The 17,849-nt window shown below is 39.2% G+C and overlaps 1 protein-coding gene across 3 annotated transcripts in view; it reads right to left on the bottom strand.

Moving 5' to 3' along the window:
- Positions 1 to 1,809: 1,809 nt before the first annotated feature.
- Positions 1,810 to 17,849, bottom strand: part of map3k13 (mitogen-activated protein kinase kinase kinase 13) — a 44,851-nt gene continuing 28,811 nt past the window's right edge. For 2 of the 3 annotated variants that reach the window (XM_065252364.1, XM_065252366.2), the window contains 13 exons: positions 12,374 to 13,050; positions 12,032 to 12,218; positions 11,759 to 11,950; positions 10,043 to 10,201; positions 9,808 to 9,966; positions 9,492 to 9,600; positions 8,784 to 8,893; positions 8,074 to 8,190; positions 7,006 to 7,149; positions 6,087 to 6,789; positions 5,929 to 5,999; positions 5,415 to 5,706; positions 1,810 to 4,272 (listed from right to left, as the gene is read on the bottom strand). In XM_065252364.1, the coding sequence (XP_065108436.1) occupies positions 4,171 to 4,272; positions 5,415 to 5,706; positions 5,929 to 5,999; positions 6,087 to 6,789; positions 7,006 to 7,149; positions 8,074 to 8,190; positions 8,784 to 8,893; positions 9,492 to 9,600; positions 9,808 to 9,966; positions 10,043 to 10,201; positions 11,759 to 11,950; positions 12,032 to 12,218; positions 12,374 to 12,977 (2,949 nt within the window). In that variant the 5' untranslated portion in view covers positions 12,978 to 13,050 and the 3' untranslated portion in view covers positions 1,810 to 4,170. The remainder of the gene's footprint in view (positions 4,273 to 5,414; positions 5,707 to 5,928; positions 6,000 to 6,086; positions 6,790 to 7,005; positions 7,150 to 8,073; positions 8,191 to 8,783; positions 8,894 to 9,491; positions 9,601 to 9,807; positions 9,967 to 10,042; positions 10,202 to 11,758; positions 11,951 to 12,031; positions 12,219 to 12,373; positions 13,051 to 17,849) is intronic. The other variant, XM_065252367.1, reaches the window with a different exon arrangement.

Below are 17,849 nucleotides of genomic sequence, written 5' to 3'. Positions count from 1 at the left end.
CTGCATTATTTTGTCTTCTGTCAAACACAAATGGTGATGTTAGGCAATGAAAGCAGATGGTGAATTACATCGTTCAACTCCAAACGGGAGATCACAAAAGCATAAATATGAAAGCTTTGTGAGTTCTCTTCTATTAAAGCTTCATTTTTGTAGTAAAACGTATGACTTTAAAGTATACTAGCTGGAATAGTGTACACTATTTTCACAATACTTGTATAAGGATCTTCATCTTGGAGCTTGACAGCTATGCTCACTATGAACTGTCATTGCATGAGATTTTATTGTTTTTTGTGTTTCATCAGCATACAGAACGATGAAGAACGACTTTTGGAAGAGCTGAACATTCATCGGTAATACTCCATCAGACAGACAGGCATTAAATACACAAGAGACAGAACAGAAATGAAAAGAAATCTAGTGCTTTAAAATAAATTAAGTGAATAATCATGTAGACCAGCTACGAACAGAAAAACGTCTTTTAAATTAAATTCAAATCATAATTTACAGGATTCATAAATGGCACGTGGCCAAAAAAAGACATCAGACTTCAGTGGAAACCCTTCATAGTTTTACCAAAACACATTAATGGAAAGATTGAGTCTGCTGAGTGTATGCGGTTTGCCTTCATTACTATTCAAACCCAGAATTAAAACTAAATATGTTGTCCTACTGGAGAAAAATCTATACAACAATAATAATAAGAATGGCTGCATGGTCAAGTTAACATGAAACCAATGAGTTTGCAACCCATTTTACCGTATTTCAGAGTAAAACGTTATTGCATTTCGACAAACGATAACCAACACATTTTCAAAGTTAAATAATGAGTACAGTTAAATCGTGCACTATAACACCAAAAACACATTTAAAGAAAGTAAACGGGGTCAATTTTGATGTTGTGTCGACTTTCAGTTTGTTCAGTTTGCTTTGTTCATTTGCTGCAATGCGCAGCAGCTCTCGCAAATTCAATCATACTGTAATTTAATCGTAGAAGTCTGCAGAGTATTACAGTACTTACGAGCTTACTGTACTTTAGATAAGCTGCAAAAAAATAATACAATTCACAGTTCATTTCTCATGCCATTTACTGTTCAAGTGAAGTACCTGGCTGCGTTTTACCCATGATGAACAAGGCATTTAATCTACCGCTAATAACATCTAAATCTAAAAACACAGGACTTCAACATTAGACATATCAGAAGATGCAGTGTCCCTTTGACAAGACGTTCACAACGGAGAATGTGACACTATATTCACATTCACTGCATTTAACACAAACCCTTTAACATCGGCGGTTAACTACTGTAAATAAACTGAATGCTAACACAATCCTGCTTGCTGAAGTTACTTTTGTCAAATTTTTATTAAACTGTTGTCATCCACGTTAAAAAACGCAACATCACTACAGTTATTTACATTTATTATTATTATTATTATTTAAAGGGGACATAAGAGATTTTTTGTGTCCTTTAACCCTTATGTGTTGTTGGGGTCATTTTTGTTATTTTTTGTGTTAATTTGTCCACAACTTTTTCTGTGTTTGAGCAAATGGAATGATTTTTTGTGACAAATCTTATATTTACACATATTTTAAGAAAATGCTTTGAAATTTTTCAAAAACTTAACAATATACCATGGGCAAATTTACTACCCTTACGTGTTGTTAGTGGCCACTAAATTAAACCACTGTAAAAATGTTTCAGATGATTTTTTTCCCCAAATTTTTTTGCATAAATCTGTTAATCAACTTCAGAACTGATCAAAACTACCAAATGTTTACACAAATTCCATGATTTTAGCTCTTTAATTGCCAAGTTTATAAGTGGTGTCACTGATTTGGGAAAAAAACACACAAAATGACCGATTTTCAATATAAAGGGTTAATAGTGCCACATTGTGTTCAACAGTAAAAATGACAAATTTTACCTCTTTGCAAAAGCCACAAAAAATCTAAAATGCATGATAATAAGGTGTAATGGCTCTGCAAAAAAATGTTTTTATAATGGAAGTCAATGGGGAAAAATGGCCACAAACAATAAATAAGGGAGAAAAAATTTAATCTGATGCTGCACAAAAACTAAAAATGCATCAAAGCCAATGTTTTTACTAATCTTTGGCATGCCCAAGACTGTAAAAAAGGTAAAAAAAAATCTAGTCCACAATCACTTTTTATATTGAAAATCAGTGATTTTGTGTGGGTTTTTTCTCAAATCAGTGGCATCACTTATGAGCTTGGCAATTAAAGAGTTAAAATCATGACATTTTTGGAAACATTTGGTAGTTTTGATCCGTAGTGAGGTTGATTAACAGATTAATGCAAAAAAATGTGAAAAAAATATTAATCTGATACATTTTTACACGAAAGGGTAGTGAATTGCAACAAGGCACAAGGGTTAAAATGCAAATGAGCTGATAATGCAAACACTGATCACCATAATGGTGGTTTGTTGAAATTTAAACTCAGTTGTGCTGTGAATTATTTTGTCTCTATCTGCACTAAATAGCAGTGCTGTGGTTGGATAGTGCAGCTTAAAGGGCGGTATTATTATAATAAGATCTCCTTATGACATCATAATGAGAGCCAAATATCAATGAGCTATTTTTTCACATGCTTGCAGATAATGGTTCACTAAAACCAAGTTTTTTTTATCTTTTTCACATTTTCTAGGTTGATGCACTTAAACATGGAAAAAGTCAGATTTGCATGATATGTCCCCTTTAACAGATGCCTTTATCCATGTATGCATTTTCTATTATATAAAAATAATTCAAGAGATTCTCTCACCGATTTAAATGCTTTTGTCACAAAAATTTGCAGTGAGCATTTGGCCAAAATAATCTGCAGTTGGTCCTAAACGTTCAAAATAAACAGACGGACGTGTTTTAGTGGAGACTCGTGTGCACTATAAAGCATTTAACCTGAGCATTAAACCAGCAAAATACACGCAATTAATTTTATGTGTTACTTTCATTTAGCAATTTTTCCTATAAAAAAAACAATGTGTGAAAATAATGAACACAAACCTGTAAAAATAGAGATCATTTTTTGATTCCAACGTTTACCGCAGCAGTAAATCTGTCCAGCCTGCTAGACAGTCGACCTGAGCGAGCGATTCTCAAAGCCTGAGCACATAACCTGTGTTATTGCTGATTCATTCACCGCACTTAAACTAAACCACAAGATCTGTGCTTCTGACTCATCTCCATTAATCCTAACCATATACACACACACAACTAATCCACATTAAACAAGCATTGATTAAAGGAATAGTTTAAGGAAAGTAATTCTCCTGACTCAGGACACTGCATCTCCAGAATATCTACATCGTTGGCTTTCGTGTCATGATAAATGTGACATAAGCGAGAAACGTTTAGCGTCACACTTTTGCACCGTTGAAACAACCTTTCATTCCTCTGGCCGTCCACAGCATCTCTTCAGACGCAGTCCTGAGACGAGAGAAATGCTGCTTTGGTTCGGCCCAGGTTTTTAACACTGATTTGTTCATAGAAGACGTTGTTCTGTGACAGCAGCTGTTATAATATTTCACTCACGTCCTGTTGTCCGCAGCAGCAGTCTGATTGGCTCATTATATGTGGACCAAGCAGGAATGCTGGGAAATCTATTCCAATGTTTTGGAAGTCAGTAAGGAGGAGGGATTGAGCTCCTGCTGGTGCTTAAGCAAAAGTTGCCCTCACTAGGGCATAGGGCGCAATTTCTGTAAACTCAGGAAGTAGCGGGTAGTTGCCAGCGGACACAGCTGACCAGCCAGAGTCATTTACAGTAAGACGTCCCGTGACCACATTCCCAAAAACATCCTTCACAAACATACAGTACTCTATCTAACTAACACGACTGCTAAACTAAACTTGTATAGAGTTCATTGTTGGGAACACTTCAGTGCTAATACTCCACAATTTCCGTTCCTGAATTTGTCTGCGTTAGCTCATAATAAAATAAATGATGCACGTTACACTAGCTACAGTTTCACTTCAGAAGAATCTGCCTGAGGTTGCTCGCTCAGAGAGGAAGGGAGGGTGGAAGGAGGATTATGGGTGGCTCCGGTTCCTGGTTCAAGACAATATGGGTCAAGGGACATGGCTGTTTATAGCAGGCTCCGATTATTGCCGTGTTTTCTTCCAAAGGCTCCACCCTGAGGGCGGGTCTGGAGCTCACCAGGATGAGGGTGCACAGGGCTGTTTGTTCCTGATGGTGGCGTCAGAGCATTCTGCATCTGAGGTATCACAGTCTGAATCTCCAAACTGAAGTGGATTCTGAGAGAAACACACAATATCAGTTTTAATATTATCACATCTTTTTAAAATATGTATTAACTTAATATTACAGGTTTTTAAATGATAGTAACTTTTTAATGTCGTGCTAGCAAACACTTTCGTCTTGGTTTAACAATTATAATGTTTAGGTCTACAACATTCAATCAAACACCAGTATAAGTACAGACCATTGGTGCATGGTTGCCAGATTTGCGCAACAAAACCAACCCAATAGCCAATTAAATCCAGACCAATGAACCTATCCCAAATACTATTTTTTTTAAAAGAAAATTCTCAAAAAAGAGACGACTGCAGCACTTGTCTGACTGTTAGATCTGAAGTTGTGTAACAGATCAAATACTTAAGTTTAACAGCTTTATTTTTTATATTAATTTATTTTTCAATTTATTTAAAAACTATTGCACATTTTGGCACAAAATACTAAAAAACTTTGTCTGTTGCTATCATAAGCTTGATTTTGTGACATTTTGATGTGACTCATTAATCATTTTTCTTTATTTAAGAAAGTGTATTTTTTTAGTTTGTTGTTGTAAATTGGAACAGAGATTGTGCAATTTTCAAAGAGTTGAATTAAATGTTCATGTTATCTATTTTGTTTGCATTTGTAAGTAAAAATGTAACTGCTTAACTAGGTTTGTAATATTAAAATATTGATAAATTATTTGTATCTTAGAAAAGTATAGTCAAAAGAAAAAAAAAATCTTGCATCTCTGGTGGAGAAAATTGATTTAGTATCAAACTGTCAGATTTACACCCCTATTATTTTCCTAAATAAAATAATCTTAACTTGATATTGACAGCCGATAACATTTTTAACATTTAACCCACAGAAAAAGCAATCTGCATCACTGTTTTTAAAGTGAATACCACAGACATGGCAACATTGGTTAACATACTGCATTGGACCGTTCCAATATGGCGGACGACTTGCATATAGTGGCCCATAGGACAAGCCGCTAATACATATCCATGGTTACAATTACCAGCATTTATATTTTAAAATGGATTGTATGTCTGCAAAACTAAATAATAACTGATTGATATTGAATAGATGCTACCCAAGAACAGCCTGTGTTAAAATCATGGTAATGCATCGCCTCTCATTGGTTTGTGAGATTCACCTCGTAGCTGTGCTCATCAGCACACAGTTTCCCCAGCGAGATCTGAGTCTTCACCCGCCGCACGGCACACTCTTTATCAGACAGACCATCAGACTGCATGGAAATATCGATGGGAATCTCAGGGGTGTGAGACAGGAGCTCATCCAGATGTTCCTCCTGACTGCCGCTCAACTGCTCCAGCGGTCCGCTGCGCGAGTGATCGCTGGTGTTCCCCTCCTCACCGTCCGACACCGACAAATTCTCCGAACTGAAGGTGGAGTACGACTGAAAACTCTTCATGCAACGATGAGGCCTACGGATGAAATCAATTGACTATGAGACTCAGACTTTTTTACTTTATTAATAAAAGTTGTGCATTAAAATAATATACTATTAAAGTGTTTTGCACACTTTCAGAAGATCTCTGCTGGCAACATCTAAGACTTTTTAAGATATTTAACACTTGTTTATGCCTGAAAAAAGTAATACTTAAATGATCCACATACACTTCATGATGAATAAAAAGCGACCTCACCTTTGTCTCCGTGGAAACTCCACTTCACTGTCAACCTCACCCTCCTCTTCCTCAGAGGACTCATCCCTCCCCTGACAGACATAAGCAAGAGTTAATCTCAGATAAACTCACTCATGTATAATCAGTTGCTTTATAATTCATCAACCGTGTAGACTTACGTTCCTGAGGGGTCTGAGCGTGTGCAGCAAGCCTACTCGTGGAGATCCCTGATCCGGCCGTTCATCATTTCCCTGGACGTCAGATGTGGATCCCAGCGGTTTTTTGACGGCGGGTGGCGTCCCCTCACACGTGCTCAGCAGTGAGTAGTGAGGCAGTTGGGGGTGGCTGGGGGCAGCGGGTGTCTCCTGGCAGTGCATGCAGCCGGGAAAGGGATGCGCCTGGCAGCAGGGACACAGCGGTCCCGGCCCAGACCCCGCGGCGGGGGGTACGGAGGACCTTCGGTGCCGTAAATCGGCGTCCACAGCTGTGGAGATGAGATCTGGGCTGGAGCCGGAAAGCCTCCGTTGGAGGTGGTCGGTTTGCGGGCTGCGTAGGGCGGCGGCCGGGCCGAAGTACCGCAGGTTGTTGGCGCAGTTGACCACGGCGTTCACCCTGTTCTGTACTGGAAGCGGGGGACCCTCGGGATGGTGGTGGTGATAGTTTTGTTCCTGCAGGGGTTGTTGCTCTTCTGGGCCGGTATTGGGTTTCAGAGCACCGGGGAAGTCGCTGTGGCTACCCTTGCTGTTTGCTCTGCGATGACGGGGTTTACTGCGGTAACGATTCTTTCCGGGGGGCGTGGACACTTTTGGACTGCCTGACAGTGGAGATGGAGCAGAAAGCGGCTCTACGCTGGGAATGCCATCGGAGCGCAGCAGATCCGGCCTGAAGGAGATCGCATACAGAGGTTAACGGTCTTATAAAGAATTCATGAGAGATTCGGTTTCATGAACATTTGGCAAAGCATCATTGTCTTTAACTAAATGTTAACGAACCATGTTACTATAGCAACCAACAATTATGCGGAGACAAAATATTACAAATCTAAAAGTAAATGAATAATGTTGTTCATGTGATGTGACAGTGGCTGAATGTTTTCACCTCTTAGATGTCTGTGTGCCAGGTTTATGGTTGATGGCACTCTTTTTCTTAATGAGCTTCTCGACAGCGTTGGGCCGGACGATGGGCCGAACGAGGTGGCGTTTGTATGAGCCAGGATACTTTTTCTCCACCGCCTGCTCTCTCCTGCACACACACACCTACATTTAAACTCATCATATATCACGACAGTCACACGCAGCCCCGAATGACTGCTTTTCAATCTCCACATTCATATTTAAAAGTATGTTTGGGTGGTAATTTAGCAGAAAATTAATTTCATGTCCTCATTCAGTCTGATAATGTGAGTCATGAATTAAAAAGATCTGGGTCCAGCTTTAATCTGTTTGGATTTTATTAAAGTTACTGAAAGTTGGCTGTTTTCAGATATAGATGGGGTCAAAGAAACATGCACAGACAGTAGCTGCATTTCCATTACACTTTAAATTGTGCAAATTGACATTGCAAATTGAAAACAAGGCCAATGGAAACAAAAGATGTATTTCGCAAAACTGCAATGTTTATTTGCATTTTCAGGTCACCTGATGCAAGTAAGTCACATCAATATTATTTGAAGAATCACGTGGTATGTAAACCTCTCAAAAACACCTCAATACTGTATGTGTCCAATAAAGTTTGGATAACACTCCTACATCTCTTTTGATTTAAAATAATTTACTACGTTGTCGCTTCTAAGTATAAGGGGCTTTCCTTGGAATTAATGTTTGGATACTCCTATGTCTTCTTTGGTTAAAAATAAAGCCTAGTGTGGTGGATGTGATATTAGTAAACCTACCAATATCAGTCAACGTGATGTCTGTAATGACTTATCACTTATCGCATATCGTTGGTTATGGAAACGGCGTCATTTCGCAAGTCTTTTGTAGACATTTAGAAAATAACGGTAAAATTTTGTGTAAATCTGTAAACACAGCTAATAAGGGGTTATGTGTTTATAAAAGCATAAATACTTATTATTGACCTGTTATATCTCAAACATGGTATCCTACAAAGTAATGCATTTGGGTGGACCTTTCAGTGTAATGAACCAGTAACATCATGAGATCTTACTTGAGCAGCTCTTTCTCTCGCACCTCCAGCTGAAGCATAATGGCACTGAGCTCCATGTACAAGTTATTGGCTCTCTCCAGTTTCCTTTCATAATGCTCACGAATGTCCAGAGCATGTCTGAAAGACACAAACACACACAAACACAGTCACATCACAGAGTACATAAGCATTTGAGCAGTGATTCACAGCAGCCCTGAGGAAGCTTGACATGCTTTGTAAAACTTGTACAGCAGAATTTACAGCCCAGAAACAAAATGTCTTGATTAAAAAAGATTTTAGAGTTTAGTTGATCTGACACGTGTGCAGCTCGGACATTCACGTAAGACCTTTTGAATCGCGCTCAGGTGCGATTGAGCGCACACCATAGCCTTCCGCGCCTGAGCCCACCTTTGCAACCCGGCCGGGGGGCGGCACAGAGCGATCACACTAGTCAAACGAACCAGGCTTTGGGGTCAAACGCCCCCGAGCACGGTTTGGTTTGGATAGTGTGAGTACACCTCAGTCACGAAGTTTCTACATGACAGGTAAAGTTTGGCATGCTATTTAGAGAAATCCACAGCTAGTAAAAGTTGATGTAATCTATGATTAGCGATGCTAGCCCTGGCACAAGTCACCTGGCAGATCATGGCAGAATATAAGTGATACTTGATTAATTTCCTGTATATTTTCTGTGTTGTGATGAAACAGACGTATGAATTACTCAAACTCACCTGAGTTCATCTCGCCTACGCCGAATCAGCTCCTCATCCAGTCGATGGATGCAGGTACCTTCACTCTTAATCTTCTCAAAATGTTTTTTCACCTCCTCTCTCCATTCACCCTGTCACACACACACAAACATGCCAGAATGAAACTCAAGTATGAGAATTATTTCCAACTTGGGTCTCTGCGCCACAAAACCAGTCATAAGTAGCACATGTATATTCAGGGTGCGATTTGATGGAGGGATGGGGGATTACCCCCAATATGATTAGTGGTCAACAAACGGCCATATAAACAACCTAAATAAAGATAATTTAAAAAGTAAAAACACTGCTGGGCAATAGTGCAAACGACAGTAAAATCAGGAATGGAGTATTACTGGCAGCACTTCAGTTTCTAGTGACAATAGGTGACAGCTCATCTAGGTTGTGTCATGATCCCTTTTAAAACCATGCCCAGATTTTCCAAATGTTGCCAAGCACCAATAGTCTACTAATAGTCTTCAGGGTCACATTCGACCTAGCGATTCTAGCAAGATCTTCGTAGCAGAAAGAGATATTGTCTATGTATTATTTTGTGGCTACTATTACATTGGATTCAGACTTATAAATCATATAAAACATCAGTTCTTGAAGAACCAGCTCAGGATTCCCAACCCTTCCAAAATCAAGTCACCTTTCCTTATTACCAGAGACTGTAATAATGTGATGTGTCACCTGAGATTTGAAGTAGGTTTCTTGTGGTGTCCCGAGCACATCAGCAGAGGCGATATCCAGGTGTAGAAGAATCTGCCTAAAGGACGGCCGGTTCCTGGGCTTACCCTGCCTACAGGAGCGACAACACAAAATACATCAATACAATTTTTCATGGCTTTCTAAAAACATAAGGTTGCATGTCTATTTTTTTCATTTACATGTAATGTCATACCATACGTGCTATTACTGTGATAAAAACATGCTACTGTATAATAATTTACGGTTTATATCATCTATTTTATAAACAAGTTATTCCACTATATAAACTCAGTCTTACCAGGTTTGTTTCATGAGTATTTTAAAACCATCAGGACAGGTGGAAGGTACAGGTAGGTGTAGGCTGTTACTGCCAACACCCCAGATAATGGCAGAGGAATCCACATCCTTATAGGGAATCTCACCTGTCAGGAGTTCCCATAACACAACTCCAAAAGACCTGCACACAAACACAGGAGTGTGAGTCTCTCATAACACAAAGTCCATAAAAGACTTGCACTCAATCCGTCACTCACCAGATGTCTACTTTCTCCGACACAGGCTCATTGCGGATGACTTCCGGTGCCATCCAGGCCACGGTGCCCGCAAATGACATCTTCGTGCTCTTGTCGCTGAGCTCTTTAGATGTACCAAAGTCTGAGATCTTCACCGTATCGCTTTGAGTAACTAACACACTGCAGGTTACAGAAGAAAACAGATGCTGGTATTGTTCAACATCAACAAATTCAGTCTGCTTTTAAATCAGGTGCATTCACACTAAGCTAAATACAGGTGTCACTCCACTTAACCTCTTGAAAAGCACCCTCACTCTAGCCCAAACCATGAAAAGACCAACTTTCACTAAAAGGGTTGTTATTACTAAACCATTTAGAGTATAAGCATAACCATATCATAACTATATCGGTATCATTAGAAAGAAGACATTTTGAGCTTCATTTTCCAGGTTTCAAAATTATTTTAAGTTAAAAAAAATTAAAAAAGTTTTTTTTATTACAAAAAATCTTAATGATAAATATGTGTGTGAAACCTAGAAATGCAATGATGCCAAAGCCACAAGTCTAAAGAAGTTATGTTTCACGTTTGAGGTCAATAGGCCCAAAAATGAGGTTCTTGCAAGGGTTTTTGTAAGACTAGTGCCTTTTCTAAGTGCCAGTCAGCCCCAAAATAAAAGTCTTTTGTTTACACGCATACATGTTCAGTCTTATTATTATTTATCCTTATGTCAGCGAATAAAATGCCGTTTCCACACCAGTAAATAAAACGTCACACAAAGATCGTTGAAGTCATTATCTAATTGGCTACACGTTCTGTCTATCATTATTTTCCATGAAGTCATTGGAGGAACGAGTGAGTGAAATGATGTCACGATTTTTGACGCCGCTGTTTGGATATTATGTTTTATACTCCCGCCTACTTTTAAAAAACAAAGTTTGAACGCAGGTTTATGTGTGTTTACCAGAACCTAAAGTGTAATCTCATATACAGTGTTATGACGTAAATAGTCTGCAGAGTATATTATATTCTATTACAAGACGTTCATGCAAAATCTGATGTAAACAACAGACGATTTATCTATATTTCACGGATTTCATGCATTTGTGAACAAAAATCATTGGATCATCAAAAATATCATTGGATGTATTTTATTAGACTGTTTCCATGGGTTATTTACATATCTGAAACACACTGGATTCGACTCGTGATCGTTATATATCAACACAAAGGTAAGAAGTCCCGATTATATTGTGCATGTTCTCATCCAGACTTCTGTAACAAAATACTACATTTATGATGCTAGAGCATCTGTATCTCAAAACAGAGACCATACACTGATGCTAAACCCATAGACATTTTAAACAATGTATAGAAATGTTAATATTATTAATGTTTGTAGACAGTAGACTATATAGATATTGTTAGCAGCGTTAAAAAAAAACTGACATCATCCTGCCCACAAATTAGTGCACGTTGAGAGGGCAAGTCCTTAATCTTGTTCACACAGAGTTTGGTTAATAATAGGAGTAACACCACCAAAAGAATACACGTTAAATTTGTGCAATAGGACTCATGTGTGTATTTTCTACTGGTTTCTGTCCTAAAAATGGTGTGAAACAATGCAAAACACCTTAAACCGGTCTAAACCAGTTTACCAAACAGACAAAATCTCAACCAGCATTAATATCACAGCTCAAATCTGAACTGTCTGAGGTAACGTGCATAGCAGATCTTACTTTGGTGATTTGAGGTCTCTGTGGATGATCTTGTGGAGATGCAGGTAGTTCATGCCGCTGGCGATCCCTGAAGCCCAGTCCACCAGCAACTGCGGTGAGATCTTGCGTCCCGCCCGGAGGACCTCATATAGCTGTCCCTGTGCGCAGTACTCCATAATAATGCAGAAACACGGGGCCTGTGTGCATACACCCCTAACAAACGACACACCAAATTTAGTTTGCATCCACTCTTTTAGGTTTGATCACATGATGAACAGAAATATTGCGACCTACTTAAAGCTGATGATGTTTGGGTGCTTCAGCTTGCGAAGGTGTTTAATATCGGTTTCTTTTTGCTCTCTGACTTTTTTAATCGCTACTTCTTCATCATGAAACTTCCCGAGGAACACCGCTCCTTGAGCACCGCTCCCTAGCCACTGCAGTTCAGAGATCTCCTCGAAGGGCACCTCCCACATTTCTGCTGGCCAATCAGAAAGCACACTCAACACATTTTACAATCAATCACTACAGCGATGTGGTTTTATGTATACTTCGTATAAGACATTAGTAGCATGTTAACACCACATCCACAAGCAGAACTATATATTCCAGTTTGTTTTCTGAATCAACACTAACCTTGCTGCTGCAGTTTGTACTCGGTCGAATACGTCTTTCCGATGATATTCCACACTGGCCTCAAGCATCCGAACAGCCCCTCGAGGAAGCCCCCATTCCCGGCTCTATGAAAGTGCAGTTTGATGTCATCGTGAGGATGGTGGTGCGTGTCATCACAGTTGTGGTCCATCGGACATCCCCCCTCTTCATTTTTCTCCTCGCCACCGCTCCCGCACCCTCCCTGACCACAGGAGCCGGGCGATTCGGTCTCCTCGTGCTCCTGGAGCTGTAGTACGCTGTTTTCAAAGTGTCCATGTTCCCTGGTGGAGTCCTCGCTCAGGGCGGTGCACGGAGGACTGGTTCCACAGAGCTCGTCATCCTTGCATGGGAGCTGCAGCTGTTGCAACGGCATCGGAAGAGTGGTGGGCGGAGCCAAGTCTGTAATGATCTGTGGTGGGGGAGGAGGAGGGGGCAGGGCTTGGGGAGAAACGTTGCTATTGGTTTTCTTCATGGTATCCCCGACAGTCAGCTTGAGCTCCTCTTTCAGTTTCCCCACCAGCAGGCTGGGACAGGAAGTCCAGGACAGCACCTCCGGGGAGCTACCCATGGTGCCGTGCGTGTGCATGGGCAGATGCCCGACCCACAGGAAGCGTGCGACGAGGCTTTACTGACAACTTCTGTTCAAGTTTAGGACACGCCTGCAGACAGGAGAGACATGCAGAGAGAAGGACAGATCAGGTCATTATGTACTAAAATTCGATTTTATCCTAACCTTTATCTTCATTACGAAAGCCCTGATGGACAGAAAGTAATTCATCTTTAATGAAGGTGCCAAAGAATGCATTGATGTAATTTGTTAAATTGTTCTCTGATATCAAAATAGAAGGTTTGTGGCTTAATTAAGTGCAAAAATTATCCAGTTTAACATGTCCATTTACAACCCTAGGATTTACCTTTAGAATAAAATGGTCTATTATATTTTTTGAAAGGGTTATGAATAATAACGTTTCTCAGAGCAGCCCCTTCAGTAGCTCTGTGTGTGTGTAAACAAACCTTATGTTTGAGTCTGTATCAGATTTTGAGGAATAATCAATTGTTAACAACTTGGTAACTAATTTAATGTGTAATTTAATGTTGGGGTGCACATCTCGACTGTAATGTCACAGTTGGTGTTATGTTGCGATTGGTCTGTTTTCCTGCGGTCTTTTGCATGCACAAGGTTTACATTGGCAGTGTTTGAGGCTCATGATATGTCATTACCATGTACAGAACTCTTATTATTCATCTATGCCAAGGTAAATACAGTTTTACATTCTATGGCACTTTTAAAGTATTGCTTTCTTGGACGTCGTGAGCTTGGAGAATGTAATGCACACCATAAGAATTACATTCTTAAATGTGTGACATGAATAATGGCTGTTGAGATTGTAGTCTCATATGAAAAAAGTGCGGCTTGGAGAAGAAACGGTATTAATTTTGCACAACAAAAGAAGATTGCTGCTGCCATAGGCAGTTTAACCCTTTCCCCGCCATTGACAAGTTATCTCGTCAATCTGCAATACCACTATTATCCACCAGGTTGAAACTTATAGAACCCTGGAGGTATCACCCTAGGGCAAACGGCTGTATGTCCATGTAAATTTTGAGGATCACTTTGCATCTGATCTCTATTAAAAGTCCTTCACAAAAATGCATTTATCTCAGCTTTTTGCTCAAAATGTGTTGTTTTTGAAGAAACCTACCCATATTTGAAAGGTGATAAAAATAAAAATAATGAAGGTAGGATGAAACAGTTTTTTTCTTTGATAGCAGAGGGTCTGTTCTGTCATTTGATATATTGTGTTTCTATTTTAGCATTTTCTCAAAGGCATTAAACTTTTGTGAAAATCATGTAAAGATCTTTCAGGGAAAGAGTTAATAAGTTTCTAAAAATTGACAGCATTGATTTTCAGCACAATTCATTCAAGTTTTAAACAACAATTAAAGCTCTGACTGCTAAATAAAAACTGCAGCAGTTGATCTGCATAATTTTAAATCTCATTTGGTACACAGCAGGAGAAGGATTGGAGGCATTTATATAAATGATGATTATCTCTTAGAAAGAGAGAGAGATAGAGAGCGAGCGAGAGAGAGATTCCGGGAATCCGTCGCTCTGTTACTGGACTATTATATAGCTGCTGTGGGATTAAAGCTGAACGTGTATTATAAACATCTGGCACACACCGCTGCCTCTCTTCACATCACCAGCAGTCCATGATTCATCACAGATAAATAAACAGAGGCTGAATGTCCTCTAATCTACTGCTGTAGTTACGCAAACCCATGACCAGAAACAACTCATCCTACAGGCTGCATTAGTGTCTAACACAGGAATCTGTAACCTTTACCACACAAGTGTCATTTTTTATTGTATTATACATATACACACAGTGATTCATACCAATAAATGCCTGAAATAATGAAAAATTACTCATATGATAGCATCTACTATACATTACAGCTCTTCAGAATCTGATCATCTGATTAAACAAACATGAGGTGCATGCTGGGATACTTTTTTTAACAGTAACGAAGGAGTTCACATGTATACATGTTGGCTTCTGTTTCAATCATTACTTCACAAACTACATAAAAACAGATCTTGTACTCCTGTATCTAAACATAAACAGTGTAGGTGATTATTATAATGTTGAGAATAGAGTCACTATCACTACTCATCATTAGTAACAAACAAACAAACACAACGTTACTCTTAGTTACTAAAAACAAACTAAAACAAAACACAGACAGACTGTCACATGACCTGCAAGACAGGTATTTACTTCACATATCAAGCGACATATACACAAATCTGTATATGAATAGGCGTTAGTGAGCTGTATTGGTATTTGCCCATGGTTTTAATGAGTACTTACATAATGCTTAAACTATAAATATATCAGGTATTTCTGAGAATTATATGAAGAGTTTGGTTCCAAAACAAGATCATGTTTTTACATTTTTTGTCAAAACATGTTTATTATTATGTTATCATGTTTTTATTGTGTTATTTAGCTGTATTTTTAGTTATGAAAGCTTAAATCAAAACAAACCAACAGCAGTTTGATTGATATTAATTGGAATCCACTATTATTATTATTTTTTTTTCATTTTGGAACCCGACTCTTCACTTGAAGTACTGTAGTGTTTATTTACAAAGGCTATTAATGATGATGGATATACTGTCCAGTATGAGGAGTATTTGTGTGATATTTACGAGAGTGATGAGTATGCCATGTATTGATGATGGGGGGGTATTGATAGCTACTGTATATGGGGATTTGGGGGCATTTAAGTGCAGTAAACTGATGCAGGTGGGTAAATGTGATGGGGATACAGCAGCAGGGCATCAATAATGCAGACGTGTGTCTCATAGCACAGCCGAGAGTGCAGGAGGAAACTGGAGACGACTCTCTCAGGTGACTCTTGTGTGTGTTTGTGTGTGTGTGTGTGTGTGTGTGTGTGTGTGTGTGTGTGTGTGTGTGTGTGTGTGTGTGTGTGTGTATGTATGTGTGTGTGTGTGTGTGTGTAATTCCACTCCAGCTCCGAATTACACTCTGAAATAGAAAAAAAGACAAGTCCTGCCAAAAACACATGAACATCAACACAAACACACCCATACATACGCCCGCCCACACACACACACACACACACACACACATGCACGCGCACACACTCTCATGAAAGTTTAGTTCTTTTGAATCTGATCTGGTTCTAGATCTGTGGTCCGGTTCTGTCTGGTTCTGTTCTGTTAATCCCGAGCACAAACAATCAATTTCAAGCAATCTAAACTGTTGTAAATTATTAATGGTTTTGGGTGGCAGCGTTGCGATTATATCTGGGCTTCATCAGTGCAGTTCCTGTCCAACTGATAACTTACCTACTGTACCGGGTTTCAAACCATCACTGTGAATAATGATCATAATCTTAACAGACACTGGAATCATGTTTATGTAATACACAGAATGATCCAGGTATTGCTTAACCTGTTAAATATTCATGATTAACTGTCATATGAAAAAGTTAGTCATTAGTTACAATGCCCTGATCCTAATTTTTAAATCTGCAATTTAATCTGCAGACAGATAAAGGTAAAACACGCATCCTGCCAGAAACTCCGCCTTTGACCTTTACCACTCGTCTTGCCCTGACAAGCCTGGCCTTAAGCCCCAACTAAGCTCCAACGAGGCACGAACATTCCCGGAAGTGACTTCAAACACGACAGGCCCTGGCAGGCACTGGAACGCCCGCTTGTGGCCTGGTACTGCAAACACGTCTAATAAATTCTTACTAAACATTTTCATTGTTACTAACATTGCTAACAGTACATTTTTCAACTTTCTGCTAATTTTTGCTATGAAAATGCGGGGACGCAAGCCCCTTATATTTTGCACATGGAAATCTGCAATGTATGCTGCAAAAGTGCAGCGTATTTGAAAAAAAAAAAATGCGCCCCCGCATAAATATGCAGACTTTGGTTGATTATGCATTGAATCATGCAAACGCATAATCGCCTTTCTGGAGGGACTGCATATAGCTTTCTCCCAATATATTAAAATACAGCCTATTATGATAATTAGTAGGGGTGCACGATTCAGAAAATTTCACGATTCGATTCCGATTTTTAGCCTCAAGATTCGATTCAGAATCGTTTTTCGATTCAAAAACGATTCACAGTATGTAGATGTAGTTTACTTTTTCCTATGTGACTGATTGTAGTAAAATAAACACAACAAATTAAATGTAGTTTGATATTACTTTATGTCTTTATGCAAAAATAAAAACTGTTATGAAGCAATTAGATGACCCCTTTTATCAAACTCTATTAAATACAATAATATAGCATATTAATGATAGACAGTGCAGGTCTATAGATTATAAATGTGACTGGTGTTATAATGGTTATTATTTCTATTAGATAGAGCAGAAGCAGGAAAAGTGCCTCTCTTTCTATTTCTCTCTTGCCGATTAAAAAAAGCTAAATCCACTCATTATTTCAGATTCAAAAGTCTACTTGCTGTCCCAGTGACAGGGGACTTTACATTACAGCTTTGCAATTTGTAAATATTGAGTCAGCTTGAGCTTTGCTCGTTCATTACAATAGGTTTTAGAAAATATATGGTTTATTAATAATAATAGAAAAGAGCCAGCTTTAGCGCGGTAGCGCTCACGGCCACTCTCCGTTCGACTCAGGTTTTACACACAATATTAATCAGACTCGGGACCCGGAGTACTTAAATATGACTGACCCGGACCCGACTGACCATTTCAAATACAAACCGGAACCATACGGGCCGCGGGTGCTCCGTGAAGTCCTCTAATGGTAAAACTTTGCTCAAGTTCAGAAACATGAAGGATACAATGTGACACGAGCTTGTTCGCGTCGCATCCCAATTCATTGAGAAACAGAGCACGTGAACGCACAACGAAATCATTATGTCGCACACAAAATGTCATT

The sequence above is a fragment of the Paramisgurnus dabryanus genome, chromosome 15, assembly GCF_030506205.2.
Source record: "Paramisgurnus dabryanus chromosome 15, PD_genome_1.1, whole genome shotgun sequence".
NCBI lineage: Eukaryota > Metazoa > Chordata > Actinopteri > Cypriniformes > Cobitidae > Paramisgurnus > Paramisgurnus dabryanus.
The sequence above is the reverse complement of the archived record's forward strand: the minus strand, read 5'-3'. Positions and strand labels throughout refer to the sequence as shown.